The sequence below is a fragment of the Temnothorax longispinosus genome, chromosome 8 (assembly GCF_030848805.1).
Source record: "Temnothorax longispinosus isolate EJ_2023e chromosome 8, Tlon_JGU_v1, whole genome shotgun sequence".
NCBI classification, from domain to species: domain Eukaryota; kingdom Metazoa; phylum Arthropoda; class Insecta; order Hymenoptera; family Formicidae; genus Temnothorax; species Temnothorax longispinosus.
The window spans coordinates 5,050,632-5,074,090 of record NC_092365.1 but is presented as its reverse complement, the minus strand read 5'-3'; the positions used below and the strand labels follow the sequence as shown (position 1 = coordinate 5,074,090).

Genomic DNA, 23,459 nt, shown 5'->3' with positions numbered 1-23,459 from the left:
ATGCACTTTACTTATAATCTTGATAATTATATACTATTATATGCATATATATATACATATCTTTCAAATTTTTGCATATCTCTGAAATTTTAAGTAGGACACGATTGTCAACATATGAGCAGTAACTTAATCTTAAGTACGTTAAACGCCTGCCGCAATTACCAAAAAAGTTTGCGAAATCCTTAACATCAAAGTTGCTTGCTGTAAGATCTAACTATTGCAAATATTTACATCTATATAGGTGTAAAATAACAAAATATGTCGTGCATATATTTCTCAGATTCGATACATCGCATGTTCAAACGTGTATAAAGTAGAAGTCCGTGTTAAGTTATTTTGAAGCGCCTATTATTTATTTCATTCATGCGGCATAACGTTATCAAATCTAAATATTTAAATTTTTTTAGCAGTATTTTATCCTGTAAAGATAATATATAATATAAAATAAATACTTTAATACTCGAAGTGTACGAAATGACATTGCAATAAATATTATGATGGGAAATAGACTTCTTAGGATACTTTAGAGAAAACTCAGACAAACTGCGTGGTAGCTCCTTGGATTCATCCGAAGAAAGTTTTATACTCGAATCTTTACACAATTCGAATGACTTTTTAAGAAAATATGACGCGAGTTTTTCTCTCCGTTAGATTGCATACACAGTAAAAAATAAAATGTTAATCGTAACATTTTTCAAATGTCCCAGAAAGTTCACTCTAAATTTTATGTTAAAATAACTCATTTATCGTGTGTTACTTGTTGACAAATTAGAAATGTTAATTTATTGACACTATATTTTACATTTATATGTCTTCGTCTGATTTAATGTAATTCTTACGAAATGTATATTATACATTTTATTTTGAGTTATATTAACACATATTTTAGTAAATTTGATTATTTTATATGTCAAAGTTTACGATTATTTGAAAATTTACTTTAACTTTTGTTTATGTTAAAATAACTTTAAGACGTGTTGATTTTTTGAAATAATTATGTTAAAAGAACTCAAAATAATATTCAATTTCTAAATGACATACATAAAGTGTTAGTTATCACGTTGACATAAATATAACACATGAAAATGTTACGAAAATAATAACATAGCTGTTGTATGTTAATTTTACATTGAAATAATAGTCAAATCTTGGTAACACAATAAAATTTTAACATTTGGACGCACGATTTTTTACTGTGTATAAACAGAGATTACCTCCCTAGATATTTCTTTGTGCTTCAAATTACTCTTATAAGAAGTCTTCCTTCTTATATTGTTGCAAATAACATTGGAACAAATTAATTTTTATTATTAAAAAAATAAAAAAATCTTGTTTTACATCAGAGAATAATGTATTAGGTATCTATTTTTAAAAACATTAATTTTTACTAAAATTAACTTCTTAACTTTTTTATTAACAAATTTTACTTTTATAATGAATAAATGTTACGTACATGGGCAATTCCACGTCAAACCGGACGACAAATAATAATCTTGTATTTTAAATTAGTCGAAACTTTTTTTACACAAAATATACATAAAATAAGAAGATACATATTTTTTTTGTTCGTTCAAAAAAAATTTTTTTTTTCAGAAATTATAAGCAATATAATTTTCGAAAAATAAAGAACACGTTTAGTTTAAAATTTAATATCTTTGGTCGTACTTACCGTAGAAAAATTTTCAAAAAAACATTTTAAAGCTAAGGAGACTTATTCTTTAATTTATTCTAAAAATACTTATTTTTTATTTTATGGAAAAACAATGAATTCTATTTTTTATATATTTTTAATGACATGCGTCGGCGCCGCGCCGTGCTCGTGTCTCTGGCTCGACCAAGTAGCACAGCACGTCGAATTCTTCATAAATCTTTTGTAGGAAGAATGTACAGTATGAATGGCATATAATGTTGAATATAATCAATATACAGAGTGTGGAATTTTAAATGCTCCAGACAAATATCTTAAATAATATGGAACATACGAAAAAACATTTTAGAGTTGTAGGATATCAAGGGGGACTAATAATGGTAAAACCAATTTTCGAAAATACAGATGAATTAGATAATCGCACTAAATGCTCTGCGACGATCACATCAAGGTTGAGTATTTAAAAATTAATTGTACAAAAATTATATTGCAATTTTTTAGAGGAAATGGCAGACAAATTCTGCGAATATTCATAGTAGCTTTCATGAGTTTAGTTTCAGAACAGTATAAAAATAAATTTTACAACGAACTGTTAAATAAATAAATAATAAAAAAATAAATTTTACACAGAAAGCTGTTTTAGAAACTGTTATATTTTAGTAACTGCGGCTAGAAAAAGTATCACAGGAGATATATTTCTAAACGAAAGAGATATATACGGTTGCGGAAAAAAAATATCAAGAATTTACTGACGATGTTATTAATGTAGCTTTTGTAGTATTTCGCTGAACAATTATTTCAAACAAAGGAATGACACTATCGCCCGAAAAAATTTAAATATAAAAAAGAAAAGAAAAATAAAATAAAATTGTTTAAAAATAACAAAATTATAAATAAATATAAATATTTTGTTTTTATTAGATATTAACTTATTTTACAACATAATTTACCATGATAATTTTTACAAAGTAAGTTTGTAAGTACAAAAAATTAAAAAGTAAACGTAACTAAAAACTAAATTGATATGTCCTAAACTATAGTAAACAAAAACTATTCAAATTATCAGTTTCTGTCGTATGTATAGACAGACACATGCGGATACCTCTCTTTCCACTGATTAATTAATTGATCGCTTATATCACAGTGCATAAAATAAAACTCTTGCAGGTTAAGACACTGTTCAAAAATAACGGAATATTTATCAGGTGTATGAAATTTCACAACACGAAAATATAACTTTTTCAAGTTTTTGCACTGCGCTAGTAATTCCAACCAGTGATCAGTGAGGACAGTACATAAAAAATAAACTTCTTGCAAGTTTTGATAAGAGGAAAGTAATTTAAATAAGCTATCATAAATAACTGAATAACCGAATCTGTAACAAAAATCATATAATATTATTACACAGTAATTAATTGCAAAGAGGAAATTAATGTAACTTTTTCAAGATGCACGCAACCTCAGTAAACAAATTTTAATAAAGAATACAATAATATATTTTAAAAGAAAATGTAGCACATATACTTACGGACCATCAAAGTGCACTTTTCGTAAATTCTTACAGTTAGCTAAAGCACTAATACTCTGAGGTGTAAGATGATGTGCAGAAAACTTTATTACTTCCAAGTCACGACACGAATTTCCCAACTCCATTGCAACTGCTTCTAATATAATATGCTTTGATGCCCAATCTACCTCACGGATCCGTTGATTTTTTTGCAGTATTTTGCAAAGACGTTCAGTTCTTACACGTGTTTGAACAAGGTTTAAATATTCCAAACCTTCCAGATTCTCGAGGTACGAAAATCCTTCGTCGTCTATGAGTCGACAGTGACTTAGATCCAATTCTAAGAAAAATTTGTATTAGTTATATGCAATTTACCCATAATCTTGATAATTATATACTATATGCATATATACATACCTTTCAAATTTTTGCATATCTCTGAAGTTTTAAGTAGAACAGGATTTATATTGACATCGCAACGACATTGACTTAATCTTAAGTGCGTTAAATTTCTGCCACAATTATCAAGAAAGTTTACGAAATCATTAACATAAAAGTTGCTTCCTGTAAGATCTAATTGTTGCAAATTTTTACATCTAGGTATAAAGTAACAAAATATATCGTGCATATCTGTACGAGATACATTTCGAATGATCAAACGTGTATAGAGTTCATAGTCTTGTATTAAATTATTAAAGCGTTCATCTACATATTTCATGCGGCATAACGTCGTCAAATCCAAGTATTTTAATATTATTAGTAGCATTTCATTCTGCAAAGATAAAATATAAAACTTTAATACTCGAAGTGACATTGCAATAAATATTATTATAAAAAATAGACTTCTTAGGATACTTTACAGGAAGCGCAGATAAACTGCAACGTGATAGGTCCGTGGATTTATCCGAAGAGAGTTTTATCCGCCTTGCATAATTTGAATGAATTTTTAATAAAACACGAGGTGAATATCTCCGTCCAAGAAGTTGCTCATAACAAGGAATTACCTCCTGGGATACCTTTTGCTTCAAATTACTCTTATAAGAAACCCTTCTTATATCGCTGCAAATATTATCGGAACAAACTTATTTTCATTATTAACAGAAAAAAATTAAATATTATCTAACGTCGACGATAATAATACCTTTTACGAATAATACCATATTCGAGAAAATTCTGTTGCAGATCAACTATATCCAAGTGTGCACTTTTTAAATCTGCTGTTAAATTATGAACGTCATGGCATGAAGAGTATACGCAATTAATTCTTTTTAACAGATTAGGTAAGTTCTCGTTAAGATGTCTAGAAAAGCTCAATTTTGATGTTCCGATGAGCATCACAGCATCTAGCTTTGTGTAAAAGACAGGTGAACTGTTTTTAAATGTTAGTTTGAGCATTTTGGTTTTAAAGTTACACGAATGCGATAACGGTGGAGAAAATAATCTTGATGTCGGCGGTACAAAATGAGACGATTTATCCCACAACTTAAACCACTTATTATTAGAATCTTGAGCCGAAATTTCAATTACGCTTCCAGGATGATGTATTTCGTAAATACAGACTCTGATTGGATATACAGCTTCATGAAACTCGACACCTTTAAAATAGAAAATATATAATTATACTCTCTTCTTAATAAAAGCATATCTTTTCAGCAACAATATCTTCTTAGCAATATCTTATAAATCAAGTATTACATACAAATATAATTATTTTTGTTCGTCTTCGATTGCCAAATACAATTAGTCCCATCTTCATGTTCGTTTTGCCATGGAGATATTGAAATATCGACATCTCCATTGTATATCTGTATTAAAAAGTCAAAAAGTGTCAAATACCACAAACTCTTATAAGTTTGAATTGCGATTACTTTTTACGAGACAATAATGTATAATACCAGGAAATATACATACCAACAATTTTTCAAAAAACAATGGTAAATGAAATAGTTGTCCATAGTTTTGAAATTTGGGTGGTCCAATTATGTCAGGAGCAGTGTGATATATGCTAATATTCTCATGGTTCTTGGGAACAAATCTCTTCTTCGCAAATTGATAGATGAAGTCAACACTACCCTCTTCTCCTACGGATACTCTGCCGACATAAGGATATCGACTACAACTCTCGCAATAAAAAGGTGGATAATGGGATGTCATATTTTTTCTCTGAAAAAACACAAAAAATATGGAGAATAATAATCCTTGCTTTTATAGTATATGCTAAATATCATGTATTTATAATTATATTGGTAAGATTATATAATTAGATTAGATCATGTAATCTAAATTTATCCTGTTTCCATTCACATGGCTAGTACTGACATTATTATTACAATGTCTGCATAATGTACATTATTATTAAATATTAAATAATTAATTATTCTAAAGAAAATAAACATTTTTTTAATATAGAAAAATGTTTTTCCTAACGCGAGCGTGAAATGGGCCGCTTTTCGCGCTTGTTTTGAGTGAGCAAAACGATCCATTTCGCAATGATGACGTAAGCGTTGAAAAATGGAGCCATTTCTCAACTAGTGAAAAAATGAAATTGTAAAACAAGCGCGAAAAGCGGCCTGTTTCACGCTCTTGTTAGGAAAAATAGTATGAACAACTCGTGGGAAGAGTGGTCGAGCCCAAATGAGTGTGATGGTCGCACTCGTTTCGCTCGTGCGACCAACTTCACACTCATTTGAAATCGACCACTTTTTCCACTAGTTGTACAATATACTATTTTTATAAATCTGAGATATTGCGAGCTCTGTGTTCTTCTACCACCACGCGTGGTACACGTGTACGAGCACAAAGAAAAAAACAAAAAAATTGCAAAATTTAAATTACTTAAATTCGACACAATCAGGTACGCTTAATTTCTAAGTAAGGTCCATTCCATAATATATAAGAGTAGATGTAAAACGTAAGCCACTGTAAGCAGTAAGCTATTGACTAATAAAATTTTTACAATTCAAGAATAATCGACTGTAGTTGGTCAATTTTTACCGCTTACGTCTTACCGCATACTCTTACAGCTATTGTAGAACGGGCTTAAGATTTTCCGAAATGTATTATATTTATCTTACTTAAAAAAAATGTATCTTCTATTTCATTTTCCGATACACGTTGTAGTGTGTTCCACCACGTGGGAGAAGAACATACGGCATACACGCATGCACGAGCACCAGAGAAAAAAAATTTTAAAGTTTAAATTGCTTACATTCGGTATACTTACGCTTCTAAGTGACTAACATTTTCAACATGTATTTTTTATCTTATTTAATATATCTTTTATCTCATTGTTTGATACAGGTTATAGCGATCTGACAATAAGTTGCACACAGAGAATAAAGAGAATTACCGAAAATTTAACTTAAAACTAAATTAAGAAATTAATCAGAATAACTAATTTCTATCGATTTTCATACTTACTGTTTATCAACAAGGCAGATTTAATTTTTTTCGTATAAAATGAAAAAAATTATGAGAGAAATAAAATGTTGGAACACGTGGTTAGTGAGCGCACACCACTTCTGTGTAGGTCCACATCTATCCTATACTGCCAACTCTCACAATATACATGGTCCTGAAAAGTGTTACATTCAAACCCTAATAGGATTCGGGTAAATTACTGGAAAGCAAAAAAAACTAGCTAGAGGGTGGGGGTGTGGAAGGGCGCAAGCAGATAGGTACATGTAGTGTTTTCTACTGGGAGAATTACCCAGACAACACACATAACACTAAAAGATAACGAAAACGGTGTCTTTCTTAAGTTATTTTTTTGACACAGCTAAAAGAATACGTGAAAGACATCTTTTAATCTTATTGACAAAATTATCATAAAAAAGATACCGTTTCGTTATCTTTTATGTCTTTCAATAAAAACAAAAGATTTAATAAAAACATAATGTTAAAAACATTTTTCCGACCAATCAAAATTAGTGATTATTTTGTATTATTATATTATATTTATATTAAACATTAAAATGTCGGTGAAAAAAGTAAAAACTGTTTTATTCAGTTTTATTGTGTTGCAAAATAATCCGTAGACCGTTAATAATTACTAGCTGCGTTCAGCAGATAAAATTGCTTTGCAACTGTTGTAAAATTTAGGAATCCGATTGGGGAGTGTTTTTAATTTCGGCCGAAGCTAAGAGCATCAATCAAATTTACGAATTTTACATCCGTTAAACAACATCCGTAAAACAACTTGTTATGCTGAACGCAACCAGTGACCATTGTGACCATGTCAGAAGCGAGAAATGATACACTGAGAATTATTGCGTGTCATTTTTAAATAATAAGATATTTGAGTGAAAAAAACACTTCTGATCGCTTATATTTTATTTTATCCAGAGATGAATATTAAAGTAATAAATATTAAGTTTTAACAATACACGCACTACCGAGTATTTGGCTGATTTGTCATATTACACACACACATACGATAATGTATGTTGATCCATATTTGAAAGTTTTCACAAAATAAGATATTTTGTAGTATGGATCAGTGCGCATTTAAAGAATTAAAAGATATTATTTAACATGTTTATTTTAAAATGCCATTTTGTTTTACAAAATTTATAATTTAATTACTAATATAATATAAGCAAATTATTTCTGCTAAATGTATTTCCTGTATTGTTTGTCCCATCAGTTAAATAAATTACCAATGCCATGCAAATAACAAAATAATAATCGTTTTTGTTGTTTTGATTTAGAAACTAATGTTTTCATTTGCTTCTCATTTCCGTTGCATAATATCAAATTAATTATGTTACTTACATTATAAAATTAATAAGTGTGCGTAATAATGTTATAAATACATTTGACAAATTTAGCAAAGAAAAATCCTTTGTAATGTAAATTGAAAGTAGGACGAGAATGGAAAGGACAAGAATATAAAGGAAGAGGATGGAGAGGAAGATGGAGAGGAAGAGGATGGAGAGAAGGATGGAGAGGAAGAGAATGGTAAAATATGGGGCGCACCGATTCGGTTTTCATTTTTAATTATTGTGTGAACCCAAATTTTAAAGAAAATAAAAACATATTTATGTATAATATTTTATTGTATACATTTTAAAGTAAAATCAAAGAGAGAGAGAGGGAGAGAGAGAGAGGGAGAGAGCGAGGGAGAGAGAGAGTGGGGGCAAGACAATCATCTTTCTTTAACAAATCATAATATAGATCGAGGATAAATTTGTTAATTATTGTATTTATTTAAATTTAATAAAGAATTATGTTACATTGAGACAAAAAAGAACATTTAAATGTATATAAATTAATAATAGACAGAAGCAAAGAATAAAAAATGTAAAAAAATTTTAGCATTAAGGTACTGTAAACCTAGAAACATGGAAAAAGACTTTTAAAAACTTATACGTATGGAGCACAGCATTGCATTGTACGATTACGAAATGTGGCGGAAGCGGATGGGAAAAGATTCGAAACGTTCAAAATGTGGTGTTATAGGCGCATGATGAGAATACCGTGGACTGATAGGGTTAACAAAATGAAATATTAGAAAGAATTAAAAAAAAGAAATATATATCAAAACAATAAAAAGTAGAAGTGATAAGGTGGTAGGATACTTGCTGAAACACGAAATTCGCGACATATGGGAGACGAAGATAGGAATAAGAAAAGGTAAAGGTGGACACAGATTAGATTATTGTTCATAACTAGTCAAAAACGATGTTCTACTTCCAGAGAAATGTTATAGATTGAGGACTGGAAAAAAAGCTCGTCCAACCTGCCTTCGGATTGAGGATTTGATGTTGTTGATGAGTAAATGCGTGTTAACGCCTAACTAAAATGCGTGATTACGCACTTGTCATCGTTATTGTAGTTATCCATCGAGTTCTTGGCAAAACTTGTGACGCCAAAGGATGACAGTCTCTTCACAAATTCAGCGTCTTTGTTTACATCAAGCAGATAGGTCGCGAGATGTTCGTTCAGTTTGTCCGCTGAATAAAATGCACAGAAAATATATTAACAAAGAGCAATATGAAATGAAGAATAATTAAAAGCAAAATTTTTTTTTTTTTATATTTTCCTCTTTTCTTTGTTCTTTCCGATTTTAACGTTAAGAAAATCTTTTATTTTTATCTCACAACACTTATTTCAACTTTATTTTGTTTATAGATTTTTGAAATATTTATTTCAATTATTCTTGAAGTCCGTTTTCTTTTTTATATAAAGTATTATTTTTGTATTATTTTTTTTTAACTGTAGAAGCAAGAGATCATTCCACGAAGTCTTTTTAGCGTTAATCTTTAATAATATCTATTCTAACGTAGTTATATATACCTAGCGGTTTTTTAACCATAATGCGGTAGGGCGGCAAAGTTCCAAAATAGTTGAGAATAAGAAGATTGTTTATACTACTCGAGTAGGCACCGTTCTTTTGGCATCTAATTACCGGTGATTCCAGAACTCCCACTTCCGCCCGACGACTTAGGACGCTTTTCAATACATCCAACTGCGTTCTAACATCTAATAATCGGAAAAGAAATTACGGAAAGTAATAATCGGAAAAATTCAAATCATTATATCTACTATCCAAAAATATATATACTCATCGAGAAAATTCAAGGTAAAGGAACATTATTTAACATTTTCGCTTAACAATATTTCCTTCACTATTGTCATTTCTTTAATTTGTCATTTTTTTCTTTATATTTCTGATGCAGCCACAGTGTGAATCATAATAAGAACAGACATACAACTAATATATATATAATTAATAATCATATAGATAAAATATTTTAAACCTACCAAGTATATTGCCAGATTTAAGGTTTACGTCTTTCAAACGTAAATGATCAAAGAGCAAATCGCGGACGCTGAATGGGTGGGACTCAATTTGTGCACTTGGAATGGCCCACTTGTATTGTTGCAAATCCGTGATACTCTGCGGTGATTGCTAATTATGTGAAAATTATGTTTAAGAAAATTTAGATCTTATAATTATTGTTGTTAATTAAATGCAAATCAATTATTATATAATATATATCATATATTATATAATATATATTATATTTTTAAACAATTAAATCGTGTAGATTTAATTCCGAGTAGGGAAAGGTATTAATGTTTCCAAGATAGCTGTGTTTCAAGTCCGACAAATTTGCGGCGCGCAGTCTATTAAGTTGGAATATATGTATATGTACAGTATGTACATTACAATTCGTTAATTCTTTACGTAAGTATAGAATATATGAACACCAACACCTTGTTACGGTTCCATGCTCTATCTTTCTTTGATTAATTGATTTCTATTCTTGTGAGCCTATACTATTATTATATCATATATTATTTAATAATTTAACTATAAACTAGAAAGAACTAGAGAAATTATTAAGGATGCTAAATATATTTACGTGATTATGTAAATTTATGCGTGAAGTACAATCCGATGTGGTGACTATATCGACGTACACGTTTGCCGAATTGGTCTTATTTAGAGGATGATCGAAAACAAAACTTGCGGGTAAGAGCACACCATCCTTCCAGGTTTCGGACGCTGGCAGGACAACTGCGAAAATAAATTAATTAAATAATTAATTTATTTAAATTAAATTAAATAAATAAAAATAATAAAAATTAAATAAATAATTAATTAAAAGGTAATATTCTATCTTTTTTAGTACTATTTTATATCCTGTTAATAGGATGATGTACTGTGCTGTTTTCTCCGTCGTGAGTGTAAACAATTATGGCAGTAATTGCAAATTTTTCATCTGCCTTGAAATAAGAGGTTATTATAATAAAACAAACGAAGGGGCTTAAGGATAAAATAATATCAAATTGACCTTCAGATGTCTTTATAACATTTTTTGCTTGTTTATATGCGAGGATATATGTATAGCCGTATTCATAGAGTTCTTCCTTGGAATAAGGTTTCCTTATTGTTTCTCATTCTACATTTCATAAATCTTAAGGTTCCTTGATCGATCAAAGAAAGTTTATGAAATGTAAAATAAGGAACAAAGAATCCTTATTCCAAGGAAGGACTATGAAAACGGCTAATAGTGAAATCTTTCTCGAGGATTTGACTCACGATGCATACGCGGAGAACGCTATCAGCGCTATTGCATCATTTGTCTTCATTGCTCATTCTATCTTTATCTCATTAGATGTAAAACAAGGATAGAATGACGCAATAGCGCTAATAGCGCGCTCCGCGAACGCAGTCTTAGACGTACCTATGTCAATGTTTTCTCCGACGAATAAGCGGTTTCCTTCACACTTGTGCAATAACAAAACTTGCCTATTCGTGACAAATTGGATCATTTCTGCGAACACCTCGAAGAGTCCGACCGGCAGTGTTGACGCTATATGATGCGTTGCGAGGACCAAATAAGATTTCTCGAAATCCGGCATTGATTTAGGCAGCTGCGGTTTACTTTTAATCTTTTTTCGAATGACTTCCCTCTTCATTAAACATTCAAGATTTTAATTAACTTTTGCCGTACTTTAATTTAATTTGTAAATAAAATTTGTTTAAAAAGTTTAATTAAATTTATTCTCGAAAGGAAAATTGAAGTTTGTCAGAATATATACAGGATAAAAATGTTACTAAATTATATAAACAAAAAGTTGCGCCAAATTAGCCATTATTGGCTAATGACTTAATCTTTATGGGTCATTTTAGATTTTAGACCCATTACAAAATTTAACTAACTTCTAATTAAAAAATAAATTATTTTTTATCCTCAATATTTATTGATTTTATTCCTGTAACGTAATATAGTTTACTTCCAAAAGTTAATTTTAAAAAAATTTAAATATACTTGTAAATATCCTTACAAGAGTTTATCCCCCTCAAAGATTGCACATTGTAGATATTGTAATACGCTTGGCTTAATTTAATTTTAGCGTAAAGTCAGTTTCAACAATGGCTGTGTTTCAAAATTCATTGCCAGCGCTGAAAATATGTAGCATACGTTACATGCACTATTATAGATTTCCAGCATTAGCAGTATTTTGAAACATAGCCAATTTATGAGTTCGTTCCACTTGGCAACGCTCATGAGCATCATTCGTATTTGTTTAACACTTGACAAGCAACAAAGATAAAATGATTTTAAGAGCGTTGCAAGCGCCAAGTGGAACATACCTTATGAAGGTTTTTACAATGATTTATGATGATTTTATTTCCTCAAAAGAACATCAAGAATGCAAAGTTTTATCCGACAATCGCTGAAAATATTTAAAGGTTTCGAAAAAGTTTGATTTTATAGAATTAAGTTTTTTAAATTTATTTAGCTTCAAAGCTGATTTTTTAAATCTAAATGTATATTTTAGAAATTCAGATTTTTAACAAGTCAATATTTATAAATTATATTTTTGCATATAAATTATTGAAATCTAACTAATTTATATTTTTATTTTTTTTTTGTCATTTACTTCAATTTATTTAATCACATCTTCAACAGCATAGTTTAAAAAGAACAACTTACACGTATTTCGCTCATTACGAACGTCATTTCCTCGTCTGCACTGCCAGGTTCCTTATAAAACCTATCTTCAGAATTGTTATCTTCAGAATAGTCATCCTCAGAACTGTCCTCAGAATTATTATCTTCAGAATTGTTATTCTCAGCATTGCCAGCCTGTAAATTGTTATCCTCAATATTATTGTTCTCAGGATTGTTGTCCTCAGGATGGTTGTCCTCAGGATTGTTGTCCTCAGGATTGTTGTCCTCAGGATTGTTGTTCTCAAAATTGTCATCCTCACAATTGTTATTTTCAGAATTATTATGCTCAGAGTTAGAAGAGGTCGACATTTTAGACGTAGCGTTGTGCGTTTGACGTGTTTTTACAACTTCAAGATCATCAATTTTTATGGGTACAGAGATTTGGTACGCAGTACTGCACGTTTGGCGTACTTCTGGAATTTCAGGCTCCTCACTTTTGTTGGAAGTGGAGGTCTCGGGTACAGTCTTGGTCACTTGGTTTTTTTCAGGAACTTCAGGAATGTCAGATTTGTTGAAGGCGAACATTTCGGATGTAATCTTGGGCGTTTGGGATACTTTTAGAACTTTTAGTACTTCAGGAGCCTCAAGTTTGATGGGGGTGGATTTTTCGGATGTAGTCTTGAGTATTTGGCATATTTTCTTAGCTTCAGAATCCTCAGATTTGCCGGAGAGGCAAAATTTAGCCACAATCTTGGGTAGTGGGAGTAGGTCTTTATCATCAAGGCTTTCTGGCTTGTTGGAGGTAGAGGTTTTAGGCGTAATCTCGACACTTGACGAAGTATCTATTTCATGCGCTTCTTCTACTTTCTCTGCCATCTCTTTCATATATTCCATCGGTTTCTCGCTCGGAGTTTGCTCCTTCTTCCCCGAGCAATGTTCCTTCGATTCGTATATGGTCTCCTTTGATTTTTCGGCTGATTTGACGACCGCGACTTTTGCAGCAGTCGACTTTTCGCTCATTTTCGTAAATACTGAAGAAGTACAACGCCGATATTAAAATCCTAAAAACAAAAGAACGGTGCAAGAGATAACGCTAGACCTGGAGGATATGTACCTCAGGGGCTCGATTCTTGAATTAATTCGCAAGAGAAACGTTGTAAGTTGATTAGTTAAGGGGATCCTATAGTGGAGGCCGAATTTCCTCGACGTCGGTAATATCAACATTTCTAATTCTGTTTTTTATGTTATATATCTATATCTGTCCTTGTCTAACAAAAGGCATCTGTCTTTGTTCGATTGCTGCGCCATCTCTTGCTACACGCAATACTGCTCTTCCATGTCATCATTGCTAGTGCACGTTTGCAATAATCATTTTTCACAGATAACTTTTTTGTTCAGAGTCTAAACCTAATTCTGACAACGGTATCGTATTTTTAGATGTAATCCGCTGGCCACGCCACAGTTTTTTGTAACAATACATTGTATTTTATATAAAGCGAATGTTCTCGCAAGTTGACGCATTGTTATATGCAGTTCCTAAAATTATTTTTATTCTTGGTATAAAATCGCGTGGTGTGGCCTTTATTTCCGAATATGCTTCAACTTTGGAGAAGGATTTTTCAATCCGTAAAGCCAAAAAAAAGATATCTGTGCAAAACAAATGTCGGTATTACAGACCCGGCTATAGGATCCCCTTAAAAGCTATATGCACAATAGCCAATCGACTTGCAATTTTTATGCATACGTTTCTCTTGCAAATAAATTCAAGAATCAAACCCCTGCAGGTAGCACATTATATTATAGTGTCATATATGTTTCTTGAACGTATACGTAATATTACTTAATATTAAATAATATCGCACGCTTATAGGGAAGCTTCTAGAACATTCTCACGCATCGCCTGTCTTAAAGACGTTATACATGTTCAAAAGACGTGAAAAGTATAAGAAATTTCTTTATTATTAAATAAATAAACGTTTCTATAATAGTTTCGTAAACGTTATTTTATCGGAAAAGAAACGTTCTATCGAACGTTTTTTGAATGGACATTTTACTCGCATGAAAAACGTTTCTAGAAATCAATTATAAAACATTTCGGAAAACCGTTTATAAAACATTTTTGAAACATGTATCTACTACTTGGGTACGTTTCAAATGGATCGCAAAGCACAAACTTTCGATCGATAGAAAGGTCGATTTTCGATTCTTCTATCGTGATGTGTGCGCGTGTGTGTGCGTCTGTGTACGTGTCGGTCGCGTTGCAACCACGTGTACCAGGGGAATAATGATACTGTTTCACTGTAAAAGCAATATTATCGATCTTGAGTTAAGTCGCAATAAATATAAAAATTTCATTTTCCTTTTTTTCCCCTCTTAACAGTATTCTTACTCTCTTACAATACAGCTTAACACGCGTTTAATAACACGTGATGCTTCCGAAGTGTCCGAGTTTACACGGTACTGAAGGTTAAAGTGAAAAAATTTAATTTGAATTTTGTTTACGAAGATGCTTGCGAAATATATTGTTCATGTATATATAGGCATAAATGGTTGAACATATAATTTATAAATTACATACTAAAGTAACCTGAAAATGCGCACCTGTATTCTGGAACTGTTCCGATTGTATTCCGATCACGGTCTGTAGCAGTCTGTAGAAGACTGTGATTCTACAGTCAGAATTTTTTAGTTGTTTCCTAGATTTCTTTTCTAGGGAAAACCGATTCTAGGGAAAACCGAATAATTCCGAAATCCATTCCCAACAGTTTCATATGCCCTAGGATGATTTTTACACCCTATATAGTGTCGAAAAAAATGAAACTCCCGTCATGGTAATTTTTTTCGACTGTCCATACCTACCTTTCAGTTGTAAGTTCCAAGACCCAATCCGCATAATAGGAAAACTTTAGGACCTGTGTACATTCATGGGGTGTACCGACCTTGCTAGGGTATAGAACTCACTCCAGGTGACCGTTTACGTTATAACAATTAATAAAGTATGATAGGATTTTGTATTATAAATTTGATTATGAGTTCTAATGAGGTTGAGTACGTATAATACATTTATATACAATATATATATATATATATATATACATATATATATAGGGAAGACACCGAGGCAAACTTGACACTATAGGCTCTTTGCCAATTTAAATCCATCGTAGAAACTTGCCTTTCCTACTGTAAATGCGTCTTTGTGTGCCAGTATTATCAATGGAATTTGGTGACATTCTGAGTTATGGTGTAATTTTTAGCGCGACATAAGCGTTTTTTATGGTAAAAAGTAATTTTTCTAATTCTTTGAAAATTTCTACTCTTTCATCAAGCTCTTGCGAACCTATATGTAAGTGATTTTGATGGAAAATTTAATGCTCTATATACAAATCCGATAATAGTTTTTGCATATTTTCAAAATTTGTATGTTTTTGGAGTGAAAGACTTCACAAAAGTGAAAGACTTCGGGGCAAAGTCGACATCCCGCCGTTTCATCGGCTCCCAATAACAAACAATGCTTGTCATGCAGCCATATGGCTCATGACAAATGTGTGCGCACGTCCAATCGCGAATTTACTTGCATACAATGTTTTTTAGATATGAGTTTAGATAAAAATAATTAAAAGTTCAACAATTTTTGTTCTCATTATTTCCATTAATTGTTTTACTTAATTCCGAATTTTTGTACTTTCTAAATACACGATAAACAATGTACTTTTAGTTTCCGACAATATAAAATATATTCCAAATCAAATTGTGTCGATCAGGCAAAGTGTCGAGTTTGTTGCCCAGGCATTTTTCAATTTGAAAATTTGTCTTTGCGTCAATTTTCCTTTCCTGGGAAAAAAATTAAGCGACGTACAGCAAAATTTCCTAAAGCAATTTTGTACTTGAAGAAACACTCTTCAAATGTGTATTATTGAATTTGCTTAAAAATTTTAATTAATTGTTGAAAATTGCCTTTGAAAAAATCGTGTCGAGTTTGCCCCGGTCTCCTCCTCAAATAAATAATAATGTATAATTATAATAGTTAATAAAAAATGGAAAAAATAGCAAACTAATGAAAACATATTGTATATGTGTAAATACTTAGAAAAAAATAACAAATATAATAAAATAATTGCTATAAATTTATCTAATGCAAAACATATTTCGTTAATAATAAATATGTTATTTTAGCATATATTTATTTTATTTCAATCCGATTAATACATAAAAGATTTTAGGAAGAATCAAGTTTTAATATAAATATTTATTTTTATTTAGCATTGCTCTATGTAACTTATATTTATATACAATATAATAAACAAATATGATAAGAATAAATCATTTTTATTAATTCTGGACAGAGCAAACACAATATAATGACTTTATATAGTAGCGAGTATAGCTTGATTTTAAATTGCTATAAAATAGATATTATATAATAATTTCCTTTCTTTTAATGACTATTCTTTTTATGAACCTTTAAATATGTAATTTCATTAAAAATCTACAATACAAAAGCGTTTTATTAGTTGTTACCTTTGTTTGTTAAAAATACTATTGTAATAACCCGCTTAATGTGTTTTATTTTTAGTTGTTTAAATATTTTTTTTGCTTTCTCTTTACTTAAAAAAAATGTTGAGTAAATTTATATACATATTGTCCACAAATACTAATAAATTATAAAATAATAAAAAATATGCAACATGTAGAATTAATGACAATGACTTTTAATTGTGGTAAAAGTCACCTTAGGTGACCATTTATGCAAAAAAAATCAGACACTTGTTTTTGAATTAAGTGTGGTTATACAATTAAGTATAAATAAGAAAAGTTAGAAATTTGTGATAAACGATATGTTTTCCATTATTTATCATGTTTCAGTTTTAAGTGAACGTTGGTTCGACTCGTTATTTTGTAAGGCATTTTTGCATATAAATCGGCTCTACAGTATCTCGAAAATCGAAAACTTCATTTCTATTTTTTTACTTTCTATTGAAAGTAAATTTTTATCTGTTGAAAATTAGATGCGTTGATCTTTTTGAGTCTCATTGAATTGGAATTTTAACGTTTGACGAGTTTTGCAAACGGACGAAAGTCCCACCGACCTATCCAACATATTCACGGCCGATTAGGGATGTGCGGAGAAGCATCGATATCTTGTATTGATACGAATCGAAATACAAGTACCGATACACCAATATATTATTTAAAAATATATCGGTATTAGAGAATATCGTTACTTTTTGACATATAAGTTTTTTACATATATATTATTACTTATTTACTTGTTAAATAATGATAAAATTCTAAATTCTATGTATAATTTGAATTTCACTCTTGTTAATCAAAAAAGGTCATATTAATGTCTGAGGGTTGATTGTTACGCATCTTGAAACGAAGTAAAAATTACAAATGTGAGGAAATTCACTAGAATATCTACAATTTTATTTGTCGCAATCTAGTAAATTTGTTCACTTTTATAATTTTCATCTCATTTCAAGGTACAGTAGCGCTCATTAATCCCTGGACACCAAAAATTGGACACCAATATATATATATATATATATATATCACATGCTTTACATGCTTTACATGTAAATGCCTCACATGCTTTACATTATGAGAATTTTGTTTTATTGTACGCATACCGAATGTTGCATATATAATTTTATGTCAAAAAGAAATATTGTATATTGTATATTATATTTTCAATGTTGTAATGTAACTTTTTTATGTTGTACATATTGTAAAATAAATTGTAAATAAAATAAAATAAATAATATAAAAATGTAAAAAAACGGATTCTAAAGAAAAGAAGACCGCCGATCGGAATCGGCGGGGGTGGTGGAGGGCCTCCATAGGTTAACCTGTTTCTATCGGATAAAATTTTAACCAAAGTTAATTTATAATTAATTTAAGCACGCGCACGAAAATGCTGTTTTATCGGCAGTGTCGGAAAATGAACGTGGCTATGTAGTACCAATTTCGAAAATGGATGTATGTATACTGGCGGTAGTGTACAGGGGCTTTCGACGGTCCCACGAAAAAGACCGGGATGGTTTCTCTCAGGCTTCTCTCTGCTCTGACAAGCCGAATTTCAAAAGAAACCCATGTATCTTCGTTAGTTTAAATTTTGAAGCCCCTAAATCACTGAAAACTCTGAATCTACTTATAAGGAACCACTTTGGAAGTCAGTTTCAAAAGTATTACTTCTGTGTTAATTTTTATCGAAAAACAAAGTTTTATAAACAATAGTATTACGGGCTTGGCCCTTCATTATCTTTGAAAGAGCAAATTGCAAATTGTAAAACTTATCTAAAAAGTTACAATTAACAGTAGCAATTAACAAATAAAAAATATATTGTACAATTAACAGTAACAATTAACAAATAAAAAATATATTGTATAAATAAATAATAATTAAACAATAATTATGAAACGCTCTTGACTGATTATATTCTCCTGGATCTGTTGAGAATTTTGTAGTCATCACAGACAATAACCACTAAACACTTACTAAACTACTTTTTCTACTAAATGTAACTATTGCAAAGTATATAATATCGAGTTCTTGAGTACGAGAACGTCGAGTATTTATTCCAATTTCATCCTTCTTAGTTTTTTCCAACGCCATTCGCTTTGAGAATTGTCCAAATTTTTTTATACTTTTTTATTAAAAACTAAGTAAAACGTTTTACAATTTCATGTAATTAACCCATGGAGAAATATTGACTAAATCATAACCCGGACATAAGCCTTCAAAATTCGGAGTCTTTTACGAAAAAAAAAAACGGCACGTTAATTGGCTACCGCATCGCTCTTTGCCGAGCGGCAAGCGATTCCGCATCCTGTGTGCACTGTGTCCAGAAGTGCTGAGAATCGAGTTGAAAGTGCAAGAGCTCAAGAGTCGAGAGAGTAGAGTCATTGCAGTAGTTGAACACGTGGTGCAATGTAGGTTATAGATGAGAGACGAATGAATGAAAAGCAAGTAATTCAATTGTGTAAAGTTTCTCAAGTCTGGTAGCCTGGTTATGTGTCAGAATAAAACGAGCGATCATCAGTAGGTATACTATGGGAGTTCTGGACTAGTTCGTGGTAGGGGGATGACGTCATCGGCGTGGAGGAGGATGACGGCGTGTATGCATCATTAATTAAATTAGGTTATAAATAATTATATTAATTAAATTAAGTTATAAAAAATTATATTAATTTATATAGGTTATAAATAATTAAATTAATTAAATTAGGTTATAATTAATCATAACCTAACTCAATTAATTTAATTATTTATAACCTATATAAATTAATATAATTTTTTATAACCTAATTTAATTAATATAATTATTTGTAACCTAATTTAATTAATGATGCAAACACGCTGTCATTCCCTTCCACGCCGATGACGTCATCCCCCCACCACGAACTGGTCTAGAACTTCCATAGTATACTTACTATCATCTTTAAAGTAACGAAGTCTTAGAATTAAACGATTTAACGACATATCACACTCCGAGAACAATACTGTCACAACTAAAAAAAATTCACAGTTTTCAGAAGAGAGAAAAAACAAAATTCAATTTTTTTTAATTGTGAGATAAAAGTAACGCAATTACAATTTTGATATTTTGTTATAATAAAATTTATACTGTTTCTTGAAAAGATCTGTTGTGATCCACTTGTCAATTTATTTATAACATTTATATCATACATCCAAGAAACCGCAACATAATCGGTTTAAAGAGGTTCAAGTGCTACAAAAAAGTAGCCAGTTTCATGAAATTTTAATATGTTGTTCTAGAATGCAAAATAGAATTATGTGAATTTTTTGGGAATTTTTTACGGTCATGTTTTGAAAAAAATTTACTCCGAAAATTGTACTTTTTAGCATAGGTTTTTATGTGAAATGACATATTGCACACCTTCAGAATGAAATGCAAGAAAAAATTCAAATGATAAGGAAAGAAAAATATGCACATGTAACTTAATAATTTACAAATAAATGAGTGAAAGAAAGGGGAAGGTTACCGCACATTTCGTAGAAAAATTAATTATTAAAGCATAAATTGCTTGATTTTTTGTCTGCTAGAAATGAACGCAAGCAAATAATGGCAATAGCGCAAATGAGTATAGTAAAGGTTATACGGCGGGGCATTTGAATAGAAGTTGCGATATCCCAGGTAAAACACGAAAGTCACAATAAGGTCAAAAGACGTCAAAATAATAATAATGATAGTATTTTTTTTCACTCACGAACTTTCTTTTCCATTTGTATTGTTTATCAGCCATCATTTTTAATTAAGGTTAATTAACGCTCGACAGAAGCAGCACGCACTATGCACGCGGCGAGCAATCGGGGCAATGTCAATTTACTCCCACTACTTTAAACGATAGTGTGCTGTTGCCAAATTGTCCTTAAAACCCCCGCGTCCCACTATTCCCCCCGATGAAGCACCCGAACCTCCTTAAAAGAATAACGACACTCCGATCCGCCCTGTGCAATAGATTTTGTATATATAGATTTGTGACAATATTATAGGATGTAAGTAAAGGTAACATCTTAAGCATAGCTCATTATGGGCTTAAATAAAAAATAAAATTTTTTTAAGTTGCAGTGACAGTATTCTTCTCGGGATGCAACATATTCATGGACAGTTCCTCCATTCCTTATAAAACTATGAGGCCTTAACTGTTTTTCCGATGATTATTGAATCCATCCGATCCTTCTCTTTACACGTTACGTTCTTACATTATTTCCTCCGTCTCAAATTCTCTTATAGCTGGTATTTATAGTCGGAACTCATCTTTAAGACCGTCTTAAGTACAATCTTAAGATGTTATAAACCAATCCCAGAGCCGTATTAGCATCTTAAGACATCACTTAAGGGGTAACGCCACTCTAGAGTCCCAAAAAAAAGCCAAGTTTTGATAATTTTTTTCAGAAATACAATAATCATAAATGAAAATCGGTTTAATTCTATTTATTATCTATATATTAAAGTATAAAAAAAATTTTATTAATTATTTATTGCCAAAATGGCGGCACCAGAGCCATTGCTCCAAAGTGCCTTTTTGCAGAAGGCGTTCAACGGGCGGAATCAAAGGTCCTATAATTTCTGAGCTGGAAGAAAAATTCAAAGATTTTTGAAAAATATATAAGTTTTTTTATAGAAGTACCTAGGGGAATTGCGAAATATCATTTTTTGTAAGAATGGTGCATGTTGGAAGAAAGTGCTTCATTTTTCGCTAAAAAATGTCGCACAAAATTGTTTATAAAAAAAGTTTTGTTCAACTTATCGCAAAATCCCTAGGTACTTCTAAAGATAATGTTATTGTAAAGTTTCACTCAAAATTTCAAGTCAATCGGATAAAAGGTGTTCGAGTTCTGATTCCGCCCGACTTTAAAAAAGCGATTTCGAGAAAAACGCGTTTAAAGTTTCAGTTTCACCATTCACAGATGTGAACGCGGCGGCAGACGGATTACGAAAAAGGAATAATAGAGATTTTCCCGAGCTTTGAAACCAAGTGTACATACCTTATTTCTAAGACCTTAAAGCATCGTTTAACCAAAAAAAAAATCGATTTTTTGAAAATTCTACAGTGGCTTTACCCCTTAAGTAGGGATCCTCTAGTGAGGGATGGGATACCGAGACTGCAGGATTGGTCGTCCGTCATTAATGGAACATTTCCGCTTTGAGTATATTTTAGTAAAAATAATGTAGGGGAGAGTTGGCAATTACCGAGCCCCTAAGAACCGAAGCGTATATCTAAGCTCAGAAATGCTTCAAAAAAACAAACTGTGCAGTTTTAGATAGGTCATTTATTTGGCTATCCATATATCATAGCAATAATCTTGAAAGTTAAACACAAACTGAAATATTAATAATTTTTCAAAAAGTGAGAAAACGCGGTATTATATATCAAACTGGTCTGATAATATCGTGACCAGGTCTGATAAAATCGTGCCCAGTTTAATAAAACTGTACCTATAAAAATTACTCTGGCTTCAGTTCGTGACATGAAATAGAACACAATAACAAAATGTTTTTTTTATATTTATGCATTAATATCGTCTAGTAGGTACCTACATATAAAAATAAGTAAATGCGTTAACAAATAACGATCATTATAAATTCAAATCAAAACTTAAGCAACGATCTTTTCTGTAAGCACCTTACATTGTAAACTAAACAGTTTTGGTAACTTTTAACACACAGTTATCGTTATACCTATGAGTATTATACCTTGGGCGCGAAATTATCAAACTCAATCATTTCACTTTACAACATTAAAATATATAGGAAAGAAACGCGTGTTTCTAAAATCACTTTGCAACTAATTTTATAGTGTTTTAGCCTATCAAATCCGTCAAATCCGTCAATTTATTTCTCTAATGAAAATATTATGTTACTCACCACTTATCGAAACTACCAGCAAAATTGCAACGAGCAAGCAGAGAAGCTTCCAGAGCGCACTGTGTTTACATGGACGACTGGAACGCATTGACGGCGCATGCGGGTTGGGTATTTCGTGTTACTCTATGATATTAACATCATTGTAGGCGCGTAATACAAATAGTTATTGAGATAAACAATGGCGCGGAATTGTCAACCGCGCGGTAATTGCCAACTCTCCCCTATAGTATATGTCAATTTATGACATATTACCACAAGTATAACTATACTGTGTTATTATAACTGATAAAGTGAGCAAAAGAAAAAATAAAAGTGTAAGTATTGTACTTAATAAATCCAATTTTATTAAAATTGAATGTGATTTTATATATTATCATTTAATACTGAAATGAGAATATATATAGAGAATACATAACCTCAACTATAAATCATCAAATTAACTAATAATATTGATAAATATAAATTATTTAGAAAATGCGATATTGTGAAACTGTGAA

At 30.9% G+C, this 23,459-nt stretch overlaps 2 protein-coding genes across 4 annotated transcripts; both read right to left on the bottom strand.

The window, feature by feature from the left end:
• Positions 1-827: 827 nt before the first annotated feature.
• LOC139818134 (F-box/LRR-repeat protein 4-like) lies at positions 828-7,789 on the bottom strand. 2 transcript variants are annotated; one of them, XM_071786672.1, is made up of 8 exons: positions 6,576-7,789; positions 5,067-5,318; positions 4,855-4,960; positions 4,297-4,750; positions 4,016-4,214; positions 3,573-3,927; positions 3,177-3,495; positions 828-3,023 (listed from the first exon to the last, which is right to left on the bottom strand). In XM_071786672.1, the coding sequence occupies exons 2-8, from the start codon at positions 5,307-5,309 to the stop codon at positions 2,711-2,713; spliced, it is 1,989 nt and encodes a 662-aa protein (XP_071642773.1). In that variant the 5' UTR covers positions 5,310-5,318; positions 6,576-7,789; the 3' UTR covers positions 828-2,710. The 2 variants fall into 2 exon arrangements, with proteins under 2 accessions (XP_071642773.1, XP_071642774.1); XM_071786673.1 differs by lacking the exon at positions 6,576-7,789 and having other exon boundaries at positions 5,067-6,014.
• A 118-nt stretch (positions 7,790-7,907) lies between these two features.
• Positions 7,908-23,008, bottom strand: LOC139818147 (uncharacterized). Of its 2 annotated transcripts, XM_071786689.1 has the most exons (8): positions 22,963-23,008; positions 13,060-13,626; positions 12,608-12,972; positions 11,351-11,579; positions 10,526-10,680; positions 9,921-10,068; positions 9,453-9,638; positions 7,908-9,109 (listed from the first exon to the last, which is right to left on the bottom strand). In XM_071786689.1, the coding sequence occupies exons 2-8, from the start codon at positions 13,583-13,585 to the stop codon at positions 8,949-8,951; spliced, it is 1,770 nt and encodes a 589-aa protein (XP_071642790.1). In that variant the 5' UTR covers positions 13,586-13,626; positions 22,963-23,008; the 3' UTR covers positions 7,908-8,948. The 2 variants fall into 2 exon arrangements, with proteins under 2 accessions (XP_071642790.1, XP_071642789.1); XM_071786688.1 differs by lacking the exon at positions 22,963-23,008 and adding an exon at positions 15,167-15,579 and having other exon boundaries at positions 12,608-13,626.
• Positions 23,009-23,459: the final 451 nt, after the last annotated feature.